Source organism: Zootoca vivipara, chromosome 2 (assembly GCF_963506605.1).
Source record: "Zootoca vivipara chromosome 2, rZooViv1.1, whole genome shotgun sequence".
Classification (NCBI taxonomy): Eukaryota; Metazoa; Chordata; class Lepidosauria; order Squamata; family Lacertidae; genus Zootoca; species Zootoca vivipara.
Window position 1 is genome coordinate 90726451 of NC_083277.1, and position 18697 is coordinate 90745147.

The 18697-nt window shown below is 45.5% G+C and overlaps 1 protein-coding gene across 1 annotated transcript in view; it reads left to right on the forward strand.

The window, feature by feature from the left end:
* QRICH2 (glutamine rich 2) overlaps nucleotides 1-18697 on the forward strand; it is a 41761-nt gene that overhangs the window by 14703 nt on the left and 8361 nt on the right. Inside the window, exons 6-16 of the mRNA XM_035099114.2 lie at nucleotides 100-194; nucleotides 1847-1944; nucleotides 4097-4211; nucleotides 5667-5915; nucleotides 6734-6856; nucleotides 8345-8419; nucleotides 8767-8931; nucleotides 10797-10918; nucleotides 14683-14748; nucleotides 15109-15210; nucleotides 16263-16466. Of these exons, the coding sequence (XP_034955005.2) occupies nucleotides 100-194; nucleotides 1847-1944; nucleotides 4097-4211; nucleotides 5667-5915; nucleotides 6734-6856; nucleotides 8345-8419; nucleotides 8767-8931; nucleotides 10797-10918; nucleotides 14683-14748; nucleotides 15109-15210; nucleotides 16263-16466 (1414 nt within the window). The remainder of the gene's footprint in view (nucleotides 1-99; nucleotides 195-1846; nucleotides 1945-4096; nucleotides 4212-5666; nucleotides 5916-6733; nucleotides 6857-8344; nucleotides 8420-8766; nucleotides 8932-10796; nucleotides 10919-14682; nucleotides 14749-15108; nucleotides 15211-16262; nucleotides 16467-18697) is intronic.

Below are 18697 nucleotides of genomic sequence, written 5' to 3' on the forward strand. Positions count from 1 at the left end.
GGCTGGTTGGCTGGAGCCCTGATTTGGGCACTACAGTGTTTTGTCACTTGATGGCTCACTTGTACATATTTATAATTCTACTGTGTTTTTGCTGGATAGTTTATCGGAACCTTGCTCTCATCCCACCTGATCTTCCTGAAAAGCTTGCTGCACTCCAGTCCATGGAAGAAGACATGAAAACCGAGAAAGAGAAGGTAGGGGAGTGTCAGGAAGAGAATATGCTGCCTTATTTGCAGCAATAATGTTTTCAATCAGGTTTTTCATATAAGAGGTAATTTGCCCAGTCCCAAGAAGCATCCTGTTCTTAGAAGCTATCAAAACATATTCAAAACATAAAGTTCATTGTATCAGCACTCAACCTTTAAAACGTTATGAATGGAATATATTTTGACCACCTTCTTAAACACCAAGGTGGGGGCTGGGGGACTTTCTTGAAGTTGCACAGTCAATTGGCCACCATTGACAAGACCCTACTACAGGCATCCCCAAACTCGGCCCTCCAGATGTTTTGGGACTACAACTCCTATCATCCCTAGCTAACAGGACCAGTGGTCAGAGTTGATGGGAATTGTAGTCCCAAAACATCTGGAGGGCCAAGTTTGGGGATGCCTGCCCTCCTACTTGAAACAAACTTCTCAGAAATCCAAGCCACTTAAATTGAAAGCTGAGATTTTGAGAACTGTAAGCTGGTCCGCATGCTATTTTAATGGCAGAACTTGTAGAAATGATTTTATATTTCTGATTTCCTGCAATTCATCATTTCTGAATTACAGTGATATTTGTTAGCTACAGGAGGTATCTGGTGCTCACAATTCCTACCATGGATGAGATCAGTGAGACTCACTTTAGTTGTTATTTTTCTGTGCTTCTGCAAACTGTGCAATTTAAAATAGAATGTGCACTAGCTGCTTGAAGCTCAGTGGAGTATTTGGGTGGTCCAAGTGTAGTTCCCCTGTCTGTCTGGGTCACAGTGACCACCTAACTTCACCAGGCTTAGTTTGATCCTGCATCCTGCTGTTGTCATTTCCTTGAGTCTCCTGCTGACCCTTGGTTAATTGCTCAGGGTCTAGTTTTGTTTGGCTGTAGCAGTAAACATGTGCTGAAAATAAATCTGTCTTCAGGATCGTTAAAGGGGATTGTTATTTAATTATAATTGCTCCCCTCCTTTTTTTCTGAATATGATGACAGTACTCCCAATGTCAAGCTCAAGCTTTCTATCTTTTTTTGTAATTCTTAGTTCCTTTAACAGGGGCATTCATCGCTCTACTATTTTCCCTTTACGTTAATATTGCTCATGATTTCCATTTAACAAACGTATAACCTTTTCAGTATCTTCACAATGTAGTCATATAGTTTACTTTTTGTTGCTGTTGTTGAGGTGTCTTTAAGGATCTTTAAAAGACGTGCTTGCTGTTTTATTTGAGATGCTATGGGTGGTGGTTAATCTTCAGCCTGATTTTGTGACTCTAAACTTGAAACTCAGCCAGTAGAACCCCCAACCATAGCTGCCAAGTTTTCCCTTTTCTCGCGAGGAAGCCTATTCAGCATAAGGGAAAATCCCTTAAAAAAAGGGATAACTTGGCAGCTATGCCCCCAACATGGTGAATCATGATGATGCTCCAGTTACCAATGAATCAGTTTAACATTCCTCATAGGAAGCACTTTCTTAATCTCTAGACTTGAACCTTAGCTCTGGTATATGTGGATGTAAACTATCTATTGTTTACAACATGGGGAGGTGAGGATGTGCCCCTTTATCCTAGGGACTTTCCATAAAAGAAAATTAGTGTTTCATGACCAAAGTTCTTCAAGGCTTTTGATCCCCCTACCCCAATTGTGATTCTAGTTAAACAAGATCCAGAATGTACTTGAAGGAGAGCTGGCAGAAACAGATGACAAACTGGAAGGAGCTGGTCAGATCAACATGCAGATAGGTTTTCTGAGGTAAATAAGTAGCCACTAGACTGCAGGAAGCCACCTAGTACGGTAGGCGAGTCCAGTCTCAGTCTTATCAGCTAAAACATTGGCATGTCAGGTTTGGTCACAACCAACTTAATTGTGGAGTTACGTAATTGTTTGCTGTACAGTGGAAAGCCAAAATGGGATCTTTACCAGTTAATAGTTCCATGGAAGTTGAGGGCTCTTTCTCAAGAGTGCAGCTGAGATAAGATGCCACAAAGAATTGTCCAGTGAAAAGAATTGCTCAGTGAAAATACGCTTTCTAGCATATACCCACTTTTTTTAAAAAAAAGAATTCAATTGACTTTTTTTCAATCATATTTTGGAATGTCATCGGTACTCCTTTCCCCCAGGCAGATTAAATAGAAAACTCTCTCTGTGGAGCAGCTTTCTCTGACCTGGTGCCCTCCAGATGTTTTGGACTATAACTTCCACTAGCCCCAGCTAAAATGGCCAATGATCAACTCCCAACAATGGGAGTCGTAGTCCAGCAACATCTGGAAAGCAGAAGGTTGGCAAAGTGGCTCCTTCGCTTTATAGCACCAATGTACACACAGAATAGATTTCAAACACAACCACCCAAACCCGTTAATTTGTAACATAGTTAGAAATTACTTAAAACATTTTTATGCTGCCATTATATATCAGTATTCTCAAAGCAGCATAGGCAACAGCAAAACAACTATAAAATGTGAGTGTGCAGAAATGAGTTTTGAGAGGTATTGTGACAAAGCCAAACTCTTAAAAGGTGTCAGTACACCATAGAAAGGTCTTGTATCCCCCAAATAAATCATGTGTGGGGAGATAGGGAGGTCTAAGCAGCTGATTAAGACTGGACCCAGTGGATGGAGCGGAGGCTTGGCAGAGGTCAGCATGGGAGCCCCTTTTCCAGTTCTGGCATTCCTCCTGTAAAAGCCGCACCATACATTTAAAGCACCAGTATACCACTTTAACCATCGTGGCAGGCTTCTCCCAAGGTATCATGGGAGTTGTAGTTTGCAAAGAGTGCTGTGAGTTTTGAGCATACCGGTACCCCTCACACAGCCACAGTTCCAGCACTCTCTTAATAAACGCCAGAGACCAGTATATGAGTGCTTGTGAGAAGATCACGGATGCTACTGGCATGCAGTCCCTCCAGTAATATGTCTCTGGGTGTGAGGAAGTGTGATATGATTTCATTGTTTTCGGGGCTTCCTTTGCTTTATTGACTGGCACCTTCTGAGGGCAGGAAGAATGATCACCTCACTTCACTCTGCCCCCACATGTAACTAGGATGACTCAGTTATGGTTTGGCAGTGTCTGCATCTATCCCTTGGGTGCCAGATAGGAAGGACTCAAATGATGGACTTGGTCCATATTGTTCCTCTGGCCAGGGGCTTAATTACAATTGTGTGGGAAATGGCTCCCATGCCTCTAGTTGTAAGTGTGAATGTGCTGAGGAGCCCAGCACTCATGGATCAGAATCTCTGAAAGAAGGAACACTGTGTAGATATATTGTGAGTCTTATAAATGGTGGATTCGCCGCGTTCTGAAATATGGAACATCCTTTATGTTTTATTGTACTCACAGTTTTTTCATGTTAATTTTAAAAAATATTAAAAGTTTTTCACTGCAATAAGATAGCAACTACGAAAACTACAAACAGAACAAGTAGAATATGGAGAGTGAACTCGCAGTTTTCTAAGGGACAATTGCCATAAGAAACACCTGGCATTCCTAGGAGACAGTTGTCATTTGTAAACCTTAGATAGAGATATTTTAAGCTCCACACCCCCAAACTTAAAGTTCTCTAATTCACAGCCGTGAAGGCCCCTGCAAGTGGTCTGTCTTCCTCAAATTGATTCTACATTTCTGGGAAAACGTAGCTATAAGTTGAATTGCCAGGATGATTTCACACATTGCTGGAGCATTTTGCAGTGCAATGTGACTTGTTTACAAATAAATATGCCAAAGCAAACCCCTACCCTGGAAAGCTGGCCAAGGAGGAGCATTTAGCGAGTTGATCTTGGTCTAGTTTCAGTTTACCCCAGAACTGTGTTGTGAGTGTTTCTGATTTCCTAGAGACACACACTCCAAGACTTACTTTTTCCTGTTTGGTGAGTAACTCCTCTTTATTGTTGTTGGCTTTGCGGTACAGAGCAACAGTGCAGGATATAGAGAAAGAGCTAAAGGAGCTCAGAGACAAGCAGGATACGGGGAAAGCCAAGCTGGAGCAGTCAGTGACCGACACTGCCATCTACCTGCAAGAACAGGTCAGCGAGTGAAATGTGAGGTCTTTCTTCCTGGCTGCCAAGAATCAGTCACATGGTTTCCCCTGGCCATTAGTTTGGTTTCAGGTCCCTTGCCTGTCAGATCTCCTCTTGAAACCTCTGCGCTTTGCAAGGGCTCTGTAGAGGTGGCTTTTTCACAGTGAGAAGAAAAGCACAAGACTTAGCTTTCTAAGGCAGGAGTCGGACAGGGCTTGGAAATTCTAGGAAAGAAGATTGGTCCAAGTTCTTCTGCTGACGCCTTAAGCTGACAGCCACCTTGTAGTTAGCCAGGAGGAGTAACAGTAAAGAGGGAGTAAGAATCCCTGCCCAGTGATCAGTTTGCCAGACAGGCTTCTTCAGGTTGCCCTGAAGAAGTACACTCCTAAAATTGTAACTTTCTTGTACCATCGGGTTCAGCTGTGTCATTGGGTTTGCTAATCAGGAGTTTGCAATGATGCTGTCCTTGATTTAATAAGCATGCCCTGCTGTGATGTTGGGAAGCCCACAACCCTAGGAACAGTTTTGATCTGATTTGGGAGGACTAATTCCACTTTTACAAGTAGATAGGTAGCTGAGAGTTCTCTGTGCTGGTTTAGGATATATGTCCCTGCAGGACCCCCACAGTTGGTACATGGACAGCTGCCTGTTTTTATTTTTAATGAAAAGCTCCCTTCCTAATCCTCCAGATAAGGGAGGCTGACTCAAGCTTTGGCCGCTTCTGCTCAATGAAACCTCCATCCCCGCCCCCCTTGGCAACCTGAGAGCTAAACCAGAGATTGCGCTAATTCAGGCATCCCCAAACTGCGGCCCTCCAGATGTTTTGGCCTACAACTCCCATGATCCCTAGCTAACAAGACCAGTGGTCGGGGAAGATGGGAATTGTAGTCCAAAACATCTGGAGGGCCGAAGTTTGGGGGTGCCTGCGCTAAATGCATTGGTTCAAATTGCAAGGGGGCCAGGACCAATTTTCATTGGACTGCAGACCGTGCAGAAGACTGGTTTAACTCTTACAAACTCCCATAGTCCTAACAAAAATCATTTTCACAAATCTTGCTTTAGCTCTGTGTGTGGAGGAGCTCCCACTGGCACCAATGAAAGCTTCCCTTCCGGAGTGAATGGAAACTTTGAGAATTTAGCAGACCATGCTTTCTAAAACTTCCACTCCATCTCTAGTCAGGAGCTCTAGAAACTTTATCTCTTAAGTAGCCACTGGAATTCTTGGCATTATGGTTGTGTTGCCAGACCCTGCTTGCTCCTCTTGCCTCTGCCTGAAAATAATGTAATAAATTGTTGTTGGTGTCCATCTGTCTTGAGAGACAATGGATTGTGCCAATTAGGGCAGCATGATATAGCAGCCGCCACTTGCACTTGACTCCAGTTCTGTGGAAGATAAGAAACATTTTGTCGTCTGACTCCCTTGTCTAAAGCTGGACTCCTCCTTCTCTCCCTTGCCCACAGTTAGACAAGCTTAGAGGTGTCATAGAGAACATGATGGCTTCCTCGTCCACTCTGCTGTCCATGAGCATGCCACCTACCCCGGAGCCTGGGGGGGCTCAGGTCCAGAGCACATGTGCAGCTTGCAGCTTAGATGTCAGTGAGAAGGTTAGCCAGCTGTTCAAGCGCTATGAGCAGCTGCAGGACTTGATTAACAACTTCATGTTAAGGCAGGCAGATGGCAAACTAGCCAAGAAACCCAAGCACCGCCAGGTAAGGCCAGCGCAACAACGTGACCTCAAGTTTCTAGGAGGAGGGCAGAGGGAGGACTTCAGGGGGCTCTGTGTGGATGCTGAGGCCTGATCTGAGACTTCGTGGCAAGGCCTGAAGAAGGCTCATTTTAGGAGTTACATGGTGGGAAGCTGCGGGACACTGAGGCTTAGAAGCAGAAGCTATGGGATCATAGAAGAGCTCTCCAAATTCATGATTCAACCTGCTGTCCTCAGATAGCATTATGTGTGCATCATTTATTATCCTGCCCATCCCTAGAGACCGGATCACTGAATCCCTCTCCCATCCTCCAAAGGGGGATAGATTCTTGTCCTAGGTAACATAAGCAAGGAATTAAGAAAGATTGAACAGGCCACCCTACCATAGATAATGGTTATGTACATGGCTTTTTGTGATTCTGTTTTCCTCATATGGCATCTTTTTGTTCTTTGTGCTCTATAACAAAGTGCCAGGATTTGTGCTTCCTTTTGTATGCTAAAAGTGCATTAATATCAGCACCTAGGGGCAGACTGGAAGTATAGTGCAACATCAATGATAACTAGGGACAGGGGTGAGAACAACACACATGTTTCCATCCAGAGAGGAGACACATGCAAAGGCAGAATCCTCAGGCGTCTGCTCCTAAATACAAAGTTATTGCTTGATGATGTACGGTCATCTTCAGGCTGTAGTTCTGATTCAATGTAGATAAAATATGCATTGCACCAAAACAAAAGGGAATTAACACACTTGGGGAGGGATTTAACTAAGGAGACCCATGTCAATGTTGGCTTTCATTACTTTGTTGCCTTTGCAACCAGGATGAAGAGATGCTCAACCAGATCCAAAGCACCATCCTGCAAGTTCAGGATGACTGTGAGAAGCTGAACGCCACCGCAGGCACTCTTGTAGAAGATCATCGCCAGAAGCAGAAGGAGATCAGTGTAGGTGATCTTGACGCCAGGTTAGAGGGTCAAATGACATGGGACATTCCCAATGTTGTTGCTGAGGCCATGAGACTATAGCGGTGGCAGCAGTACTGGATATCCAGCTGGGTTTGTTGGCATTTTGTCCAAGCAGCTACAAATCAATCATTACCAGCAAATCACCATTTACAGCAAATGTGCCAACATTTGGTACTGGGGGGGGGGCAGCCTGTTCTCCAGGGACCATCATGTTCCCTGCCACCCAGACCCCTCATGGGAGAACAAGCTGTATAATAAACCACCAAGTAGCTGCCAGCCAGATTGTCCAAAGGAGAACTGTGATGCTAAGAAGTGCATTATATTGGCTCCTTGCTGCTGTTGAAAACAACTTCGTTTGTTCATACAAGTGGGTAAAAGTTCTTACCCACTTGTAAGAAAAAACTGGAGAGCCAGTGTGGTGTAGTGGTTAAGAGCGGTAGACTCATAATCTGGGGAACTGGGTTCACGTCTCCGCTCCTCCACATGCAGCTGCTGGGTGACCTTGGGCTAGTCACACTTCTCTGAAGTCTCTCAGCCCCACTCACCTCACAGAGTGTTTGTTGTAGGGGAGGAAGGGAAAGGAGAATGTTAGCCACTTTGAGATTCGTTCGGGTAGTGATAAAGCGGGATATCAAATCCAACCACCACCACCTCCTCCTCTTCTTCTTCTTCTTCTTCTTCTTCTTCTTCTTCTTCTTCTTCTTCTTCTTCTTCTTCTTCTTCTTCTTCCTCTTCTTCCTCTTCTTCTTCTTCTTCTTCTTCTTCTTCTTCTTCTTCTTCTTCTTCTTCTTCTTCTTCTTCTTCTTCTTCTTCTTCTTCTTCTTCTTCTTCTTCTTCTTCTTCTTCTTCCTGATCTTCACTAAACTTTGGTAGGGTTGCCAGGGGCCCCATAAAATCACCCTGTTGCCCTCCTTAGCAAGTTGGCATCCTCCCACCCCCGCTCTGCCCCCAGTATCGATTCCCAAAATGTTGAGCTAGTTGACCTAAAGCATGCTTTGTCAATACACTAGCTTACAGTCTGTTATCAAAACAAAATAAAAAAATTCCTTCCAGTAGCACCTTAGAGACCAACTAAGTTTGTCATTGGTATGAACTTTCATGTGCATGCACACTTCTGTTATCAGTATCACTCATGAGGTAGAAGCACAAGATGCCTCACTCTGGAATGAGAGTTGGGTGATTTGCAGTATTTGGACGCAATGAGATCTTGCAGAACATGTGCTAGTAAATGAATATATATAAAAAATTTTAAATAAAAGTGTAGTGGGAATGAAGAACTCTCTAGCTTTCCAGATGATGTTGGACAAACAACTCCCTTCATCCCTGATCATAGGCGAAGCTGCCTGGGACTGATGGGAGATGAAGTTGGAAACATCTGAAGGGCACCAGATTCCTCTGCCCTGCTGAGTGGGAATGCGAGTCTCTGGGGTAACCACATTTGATTATTTTGCTTTGTGCTCTTTGCAGATGTTGTTCAAGTCCCTGGAGAGACTAGAAAACGTAAAAGCGGACAAAGACAACCTAGCGATGGAAATCGATGTGGTGAGGAGTTGTACTTGATAACACACCACATGGGTTCTCCCATGTGCATCAAGCCATGGTTGGGTGCTCCTACATAAGCTCTGCTTGCAGAGGGAGCTAGGATGTGAAGTAGCTGGGGGCCTGGATTCTGCTCCCAGCTCTGCAGCCAACCTGCAGTGCAGTCATTAGCAGTTTGCATCCTCTTTCTCGAGTTCAACGTGGATTCTGGCGCTTGCCATCCTTATAGATTGGTGGGAGATGCTCTCTGGACATTCACACTCAGAACTACTGACGGGAAGGGCGGGGGTGTTCTTTGCGATACAGATCCGACCAAAGATATGCTCCCATCTTTCCCCCGACTTTTCCAGAAAGCAGATAAGGCTGCCCTTGCTGCGAAGGTCAGCCGTAGCCAGTTCGATGCCACCACGGAGCAGTTGCATAAGATGATGCAGGAGCTGTTGAACAAGATGGCTGGGCAAGAACAAGATTGGCAGAAGATGCTTGACAAACTCTTGATTGAAATGGACTCCAAGGTAAGCAAGGCTCTCACCTTGCCCATGACTCACAGCCAGGCCAATGAGGGCATCCCTAATTGACGAGAGCTTCCCATGTTTGCGGTTCAGTGCTGTGGAATGTGGCTGGGAGTATCCAGTGACTCATGCAGAAGCACATCCCTTTCTGCCCTGTTCCCAACACTTACTGTAAGTGCTCATGCTGGTGAGCCAGCCATGCATGTCTCATTGCTCATGCTAGTCCCTGCCAATCAGGTGAGCCAGGGTAGGCTGAAGGGTAGGAATACACATGATTCCTGCCTTTAAATACTGGCTTCCAGTTTGTTTCTGGACACAATTTGAAATGCCAGCTTCTACCAGTAAATCTCTATGAACAGGATGTCTGAAGTAGGGATGGACAGGCCAGTCTAATTGCCAACCAATGTGTGTTTTACATGTGTTTCCTTGTGGGTCCCATTCTATCCCATTTCTGCATCAATCTTTTTAATGCATATTTTTTAAAATGTTTTCCCCCTGTTTAATGTGTTTGATCAGATAAAATACATATTTGGGTATGAACTTTGTCCTTAAATACACATTTTTAATGCATTTTAGTATTTTTATTCTCTTTTACCTGAGAACTATATTGCAAAAATAATAAGGGTGCAAAAAGTGGAGGATAATTGTGTTCTAATCTGCTGTCCAGGAATGCACATCAGACCAGGTCACTTGAAAATGAAAGGCCAAATGAAATAGTTGGCCATCCCTAGGCCGAAGGCAGGCCTTCTCCTATAGAAACCTGCCTGTTCATACCAATTGTCATCTGAGGCTCTTCTCTGCTAACCTGCCTTCAGAACCTGCACCTTTACCTTCTTTTCCTTTTAAGTTTCTTTTAATTTAAACATACAAAACGTATCAATATTTCCATTTTTTTACACACCATACAATTATCTGAAATGTTCTAACTCACTCCCTCTCTAAAACAATACTGTGTAAGTTAATATGCGTATTTGTATGCTAATATCGCCATCCAGCCATTAATTATTTAATATAGCTTTCATGGTCTTTCATATTGTTTTCAAGGTATCTCATTTCGGCAGGGAGAAAGCATTAAATAGCCCTCAGTTAAATCTTTGCTTCATTTAATTGGTAAAGGGGGAACAAAATATTTCAATTTGTTGTTCTCTCTGTCTCCCCCCCCCCCAATGCCCATCACAGGGTCTACCCTGTGGTGGCACCTCACCTTTTGAAACGCTCCACCGGGGTATCGCCTTCATATCTAAGCCTTTACCACTTAAAGGTAAAGGGACCCCTGACCATTAGGTCCAGTTGTGACCGACTCTGGGATTGCGGCGCTCATCTCACTTTATTGGCCGAGGGAGCCAGCATGCAGCTTCCAGGTCATGTGGCCAGCATGACAAAGCCGCTTCTGGCGAACCAGAGCAGCGCACGGAAACGCTATTTACCTTCCCGCCGGAGCGTTACCTATTTATCTACTTGCACTTTGATGTGCTTTCCAACTGCTAGGTTGGCAGGAGCAGGGACCGAGCAATGGGAGCTCACCCCGTCGCGGGGATTCAAACCGCCGACCTTCGGATCGGCAAGCCCTTGCCTAGGCCCACAGCACCACCCGTGTCCCTCTTTACCACTTAGGCACTGATTAATGGCTGCCATTTTCCCAGCTTGTGCTTAAATGGATGCATGACTTTTCTGCTGTAAGCTGCCTTGAGCACCAGAAAGGTGGGCTGAACAGTATTTTGAATGGCAGTAACTCAATGGGGCGGAGCGTCAGTGCTAGCTTCCCAGCGGTGCCGCTTCCAGGATGGTAGCGTTGCAGCTCTACCCTACCGCGCCAGTGCCTTGAACATGCAGCTCTCTTCAGAACCGCTCTTTCCCTTTCTGTGCAGCTGGACCGCTTGGAACTGGACCCCTTCCGACAGCAGCTGGAGGAGCGCTGGAAGGATATCCGGAAACAGCTGAAGGAGAGGATGCCACAGGAAATAGGAGACGAAGCTGCTGGGATCAGGAGGTAAGAAGGTCTGAAGACAGACAGCTCTTATCTTCCGGTAGATGTATGATAACAGCGGCCAGATGTCAAGCCAAATCTGATGCACGTTGCCACATGTATCTCACGTTTGCGGTGTGGTGTGAAAACGAAAGCCTTCAGCATGCCAATGCACACTGCCTACAACATGCTTCTTGGAACCGTGTGCTGGTTTTATAGTTGGAGGGTCTTAAGTAGGAGGAGCAGAATGCTGAGACACTGTCTGCCAGGATAAGATGTGTTGGGTGGACTATGGCCCTTTGGCCTGGCCTGACCTCAGTGCACTTTGTATATCTAGTATGAGTTCCTGAAAGAAAGGCCTTTGGAGTAGCTTGCACCCTAACCTAGCACTTTGAAGAGAATGGTTATTCTCCAGCAAGCCGGGGTCCATACGTCCTACTTCTCTACTGCACTCTCTGGGCTCCAGGTATTTGTTTTTGACGCTTAGGCTGGGAACAATGAGCCCTGTTCCAACACCAAAAGCCTTGCCGAAGATGCTTTCTCTACTACACCATCCTTGGCTTTTCTTAGTTCTCTCTGCTGAAGCTCTTTTCAGAAGTGTTTGCTGCTTCTAGGCATAGTTAGCAGTTTGTTAAACAATACACTCTTGGCTTGAAGGAGTACACCTTGCCCACCTGCCTATATATCTATTCTCCCATGCCATTAGGTTGCCTAGAAACCTCTGCTTTCAAAGAGTGGAAGTTATGATTGGGGAGAGGGGGGGGGGTGTTGTTAAAAAAAACTGCTTTGGAAGACTGGAAGCCATTTTTCCTTTCACGCTTACTGTTGCAGTATGATTAAAGTAGGCCTGGGGTCAAGTGTAGGCCTCCAAGCCTTTCTGTCTTACTCTCTGTACTCTCCCCAGATTACACTCTCTCTTCTCCCTGGTCCCAGGGAGTGGTGGAATTGATAGCTCAGTTGGTTAGAGTATGGTGCTGATAACACCAAGGTTGCAGGTTCGATCCCCCTATGGGACAGTGGCATATTCCTGCATTGCAGGGGATTGGACTAAATCATGGGGAGGCAAACTAAGGCCCAGGGGCTGGATCCGGCCCAATTGCCTTCTAAATCCGGCCCACGGATGTTCCGGGAATCAGCATGTTTTTACATTAGTAGAATGTGTGCTTTTATTTAAAATGCATCTCTGGGTTATTTGTGGGGCATAGGAATTCGTTCATTCCCCACCCACCCCAAAAAATATAGTCTGGCTCCCCACAAGGTCTGAGGGACAGTGGACTGGCCCCCTGCTGAAAAAGTTTGCTGACCCCTGGACTAAATAATACTCAAGATCCCTTCCTACACTACAGTTCTACGATTCAGCACCCCCCCCCCAAGTCTGCTGATCCTTTTTCTCCATTTAAAAAAATACACACAAAATTGTGTATGTTAAATGCATTGTTATGGAAAATTGCCGGCAGAAATATGTGTGTTAGGTAAAATTACATATAACATGCACAGAGAAATGTACACAAAATTGCAAACAATTTTTTGCCTGGACCTTTACCCCTTCCCCCTTTTTTAATGCAAACTAACGTGGAAAAAGGCCAAACTGAACTTTTAAGACTGGAAAAGTGAGAAACCAAAACTCATTATTTTGTTCATCCCTACTAGATGGGGCTCTGAATCTTGGGTGTTCCCCTGCCTATAGGAATCTCAATCACACTCTGCTGCATAGCTGTGTTTTTTGTTTTAAGTCTTTTGGAAGGAGTGGCCCGGTAGCTGCCACTCTCTCATCCCTCCACGTTGTCGTCAATGGATGTGCTTTCCTTCACTGCTGCAAGCTGCATCACCCATGCGTCACCACCAGAGGGTGGTGGTGCTTGCGACGCGTGGGGACATGGGGCACAGCTCACTCACCTCGAAGGGAGAGCGAATAGCCTCAGTGATGGAAACTGGCAATTAGGAATGCATTCTGCTGGGCGGAGGGTGCTGGCACAGTGAGCAGCCCCCATACGTCATGTTAGAAGATAGAGACTGGGTCCAACAGCCAGGCAGGCCGCCTCCCAGGCCTTGCTCGTTGCTTCCCTCCACATCCTTTGACGGAACGAAACAGTGACTTTACTTCTTTTTCTCTCTTTTTTGAGATTTTAAAAAACTTTATTAGTAAATCGCATAAAATACAATAAAAAAAGAAAACAAATAAGTAGACAAAAGCTAGTAAGCAAAAACAATACAAAAAACATACAAACAATATATCTTGCATTTCAATACTTTACATTAATATTTTAATGCATAGCGCACTTCCGCCGCTTTCCACACAGCATTCATATTATTTTATATCTTTAATCTGTCTCTTAAAAAGTCACTAATTTATGATTTATAAACAGTAAACAATAACCTGGAGAATTTCCACTCTATATATTTCCTGCAGAGTTAGTCCAAACATAACCATGTTTTTGCTCCCAGACCTGATTTCCTTAGGTATTCAGTCAGGCATTCCCATTGTTTTTTGATCTTATCCTTCGGTTTTTGCCGAATTAAATCTGTTAATTTTGCCAATCCTAAATATTTGCAAATCTTATCTAGCCACTCCCCTTTTGTTGGTATATTATTCCCTTTCCAGTTTTTTGCGATTAATACTCTCGCTGCTGTGGATGCATATAGAAATATGTTAATTTTGTCACTAGGAATATCATTGTATAAAATTCCTAATAGGTATAATTCTGCCCTTTTGGGAAAGGATATTTTTATTAATTAACAGTGACGGTACTTCAAAGAGTGGAGAAATAAGGTTCAAGAAAATGCTTTCCGACAAGAAGCATGGTATCCCCAGGCAAAGTTGCATGTCCGCAGTTAATTCCAGCTCTTCCTCCAGGGCGATCTTCAAGGAACAGAGAGGCTTGCAGCTGCTCAAATCCTGCCCCATGCACCAAGTACTCTTTCCTAGCAGTAGCTGGTGGTGCCAATTCCTGACTCATAACCCCGCTCACCTCTGCTTCCTTAACGTCAGTCAGTTGGGATTAGGTAAAGGTGTGTCATGTTTGGGAGGGAAGGATCTCCATAGCTACCTGATCTCAACTGGAGGAATCTGCTTCCCTCGAAGAAGGAAAAGGGGGGGGGGTAGGGAATAGAAGTACAGTACGAGACATGCAGTTTTGAGGAAGGGGGTGCTTGTTTTCTAAAGCAGCTTGTTGACGTTCTTTTTTAAAAAAACAACTCCCCAACGTTGTTTTCACATGCAATTTGACATTTAGATTTTAAAAACGTGTTGTTCTAAAATATCGAGAATGATCTCCTGTTGCTCTCTGGCAGCTCCCCAGGTGGTCAGTTTTAAATAGGAGGCACCCTATTGCTGAGTGTTAGGATGCCCAAGTTAATTCCACACTGCTATGTTGCTACCCAGGCAGTCAGAAACTACATAGGAACAGGGCAAAAAGGCAGCAAGTGAATGTGCTTGGCCTGCTTGTGCTGCAATGTGCGAAAAGTGCCTTCTGCATCTCCTCCTCATCCACAGAGAGATCTGTGAGTGCCTAGTGTTGCCAAGCATGTAAGGAGCTCCCTAGACACAACTTGTGTTGCTTCTTCCTCTGCTGTTGTGAGCCCACAAACCATTCAACTTCAGGACATCTTCCCCGTTCATGAAAACATGTGTACAAACTATCATTTTACTCTCCTTCGCACGGACCGTTCAGGCAAACTTTTGCATATCCTGTATCTCACCTCCCCGCCCCCCCCAAACCAACTGCTCTGTACTCCCGTTGCTGTAATTCCTTCATTTGGCCTAAGCATCTCTTTTTCTACCCAAACAGGAGACTCCTGGCCCATTTCCACTGCATCTCTTGCGACCGACCTTTGGAAATGGTGGTTCCTGGCCCGTAAGTCTATGTGTGGAACACTTGTGGTGCTTGTGTGCTTATGTTGCTGTCCTGGGCTCCTTTGGGAGGAAGGATAGAAAATTAACAATAAATAATTATAGGGGTATGTGGTAGTTTAAAAATAGGTGCAGTACAGGACTTGGAAGCCGGGCAATTTGGATTTGAGTCCTCCTCGCTCAGCCATGATGGGCAAGCCACAGCCTCCGACTGGTAGCTTGGGAAAACACATCCCATGCATGGCCTGCCCTTCCGTGACAAGCAGATGTTAGCAGCTGAACCAGGGACGACTTCCTTGTCCTGCAGCTGTTTTGTTCTCCCACCCCTCCCTTTGCTTAACCTGCCTGCTTTTTGTCTTGGCAGACACATCACAACACTCCCTGCTGTGCCAGGTTTACCTCCTCACCAATCCCTCCGGCCATACATGGTTTATGAATTGGAACAAATCAGGCAGCTGAACCGCAGGTACACAGAGGACAAGGGACTTCTGGGGTTTTGTTTTCTGGTTCCTAGCTTGTGTGTATTTTAAGAGGCAGGTCAGGTGGGAATTGGACGGGGCACAGATTTGGAAATAGGGGGTCTGCTGGGGAGAATGAAACTGAGAAGAAAGCAGATGCAAAGTGCCTCTGGCCTTGGTGATATTGCTATCATTCTGTTGGGGGAGGGCAGGAGTGCTAGGAAAATAGCTTGCAGCCCAATTACTCCTGCCTAGCAAAACAAGATTTTTCACTGACAGGTTGGACAGAGGGAGCTCTGACCAGCATTGCCCCAGCTCCCCCAGCTCCTCTGCCCCATTTGCATGTGACGAGAATGGGGCAATCGTTTCAGCAAATTGGCAGGTAGGGGAGCAGGGCAGGGAATTAGTCTCTGTTGGTGTGGCGAGGCTTTTCCTGGCAGCTAGTGGATGCCATTGTTTGTTTCCTACAGTTCTCTTGCAAACAATATTCTGTCACCGTGTAGCAAAAAATTACAGTGGCATCTGTTAACCGGAGGCTAGAAGGAAGAGCCCCAGTGCCATAGTTAGGAAACTGGTGGTGGAAGGGGGGTGACGTAATGGGGTGGGTGGGGGTGAATCCCTCCCTTTCCTCCAACCATCCCTCTCAAAAATTGGCTGAAAGTTTCCTTTGGGCAATCTCTCAACACATCCTTAGATAGAAGTGTCGCTGGATGGGGCAGTAGTCCTCAGCAGCCCCTCCATTTGTTACACCCAGAGGATCTTCTGCAGAAAATGTGTCCTGTTGAACATGTGTCCTTTGCTTTTTAGATTCTTCATAGTTGTCAGTTTGAGTGAACCTGGTTAGGTCTTCCTGGGTAGCATAGCTCCATGTAAATGTTCCTGCTTTCTCACAAAAGGAGTGAAAAATGCGAGCTAGGCAGGCTGGAAGCAACAGCCCTCCTTAATAGTATGATTTCTCTTTTCCGTTCTCTTTCTGTGGCTGTTTGCCGTCTCCTTGCTCTCTGGCTTGTGCTGCTGCACCCCACCTTTCCCCTTCCCATCCTATTGTACCCCACTCTAGTCTGAAGTTAGGACCTGGTGTTCGTTATGATGCACTGGAGAAGAGTGCGAGTCTCAATAAGCTGCGCCGCATCCATTCCAAGATGCTCATGGATATACAGAAGGTGCAGAGCCATTACAGTGGTGGAGCAGCGAAGGTCAACGCTCAGATGATCAGGGAGATGCTGCAGGCCCAGTGTCTTGGCTCAACCCCGTATGGCAAACGGTAGGAGAAAAGGTCTCGAGCAGTTCATAGCTCCAAAGAAATGAGAAGCAAAGTAGCACTAGCACTCAGTTTGAAGGCATCCAGGACAGATCAACCTCCACGCCCCACCTGCAGCAAGAGTTTCATGCCCTTGTGCAAAATGGGAATTGCCACTTCCTGGCCTCACCCACCATACCCCACTTCTCCCGCCACGCCCCAGTTCTTGCCGAACCTGGTGCAAGCCATGGTGCTCCTCTGAGTGTTGCTCCCCCAGGGGAAAACCAAGCAGCAGCTAGCCAGCCACACAGGAACACCCTGTCTCTTGCCAAATTTGGTAGGAGCCAGGGCACTCCCCCAAATGTTGCCGCTCGCTTGGCTTCTCCACCTAGAGACAGGGAAGACGAGCAGCAGCAATGCTGCATGCTGGAATGCCTCCTCCTCAGTGGCAGAAGTGGTGGAGGGCAGAGGGCTGCCTCTTGCACTTTCGCCACCTGAGGCAGGCTCTGTTCCCTGCATCATGGGTGAGCCAGCTCTGGGTGGTTGCTGCATCAGCCTCCATTTTATTATCCCAGAATGAGTCTGGAGGAATAAATGATGTTGGTAGCCACTTTGCTCAGTGCTTCTTGGATGAGTATGGAGTTGGGCAAGCTACATTTTAAAAAGGAAAAGAAAAGGAAGGGCAACAGGGTCAGCTCCAGTGGGCTTTCTGGGGGTTCTGTGCCCAGACATTCACCCCATCATTTCAGGTGCTGATGCTGGGCTTGAAGTAATGCTTCATTTCGCAGCCATCCTAGGGATTTCAAGGCATGGACACAACAGAATTCCACCACCTGTTCAGAAATCCCTGAAAGTCAGATTTATGAAACAGTCATTAATACTTAGCTAAATCTCTAGGTCAAGCTCCTAGTTAACTCTTTTTAACCAGGTGGATATTCCAAATAGGGTGTGAACAATATCAGCTTTGCAAGAAATCAGCCGTGAGAAGAGCAGGAGCAGCTAACTATTTGCTGAGCCTTCTCACTTACCAATGTGGAACTTCTTCACTTTGTTTCACACATGGGTGAAAATTCCTATACACAGAAGCCACCTTTTGGAAGAAGTTTCTATGTGGTAAGAAGCCACAAACTCTTATCACACTGGATAACTGGCATGCAGGATTGATGCAGATTCTTATGCAGAACCGACTTCAGTGTAGGGATTTCATCATGCCTGAAAGCAACCCCTTAAGGTGCTTCTCCTTAGCATACATATAGCTCTGTGAATGGAAAGAATGCACATATTTAGTGGTCAGACTTGCTGCTGCTGCTGCACGATAATAAAATCTGGAATTCCAAAGCAAACTCAGCTTGAGATATCTGTTGAACAAGTCAGACCTGACTGTTACAGCTTCACAATGTATTTACTGATGTCTGCAGGCCGACTCCTGTACCTGCAGAACCAAAGAGGTAACATGCAAACAAACATTAACCTTGTACTGCAGGTCAGGTATGCCACCTGTGTTCCCAACAGCAAAGTTCAACCAAGACTTCAGAAACCCCTCCCGTCAAAACTGGCAATGTAGCTTGCATTTTTTATTTCTGCTTCATTGTTAGCTTGCTGCTGCTGCTAGTTGCTGCTCCACCTATTGCTTCCATGCCTGAAATTCTATTTTCTGTCTAGGAAGCTTCCTCCTTGTCTACATGCTGACTTGTGACAAGATTGACTCTTTCAGTCTGTGGGGTGTGTGTGTGTGTGTGTTGCTGCCTGATGAAGTGCAGGCCAGGGAGACAGCCAGGAGCAGGTTGTTGTTGTGCACTGAGTATACCCCATATATTTCAGTTTTACCTTTCATCAGGACCTCTCTGGAGCGGCTCAGTGTTTTCTGCTTTATTTGGGAAATGAATCAGACATGCCAAGTTTTGACATTCTGAGAATGTTGAGTGTTATTGCGAGTGGAGTTTTGTGGGACAATTAAGGACAGCGGTGCTAAATTGTGACAAAGAAATGTAAATTCCCACCCCCTCCCCCCAAAAAAGTGCTTTCTGAAGTTAGCATTTCAAAATATCCTTGGGCAGGGCTTGACCCTAGACAGCTTGGCAGTGGCATTTGGCTTGCTCTCTCATAATTATCTTATTTACCTGTCTGTTCCCACCGTTCTCACTCCAAAAGGAGACTCAAGGTAGCTGCTAAAGTGTACCATGAAAAATCAAGCACAGCATTACTGTGCCATATTACACATGTACACTCAAAGCAAGCCCCACTGAGTTCAATGG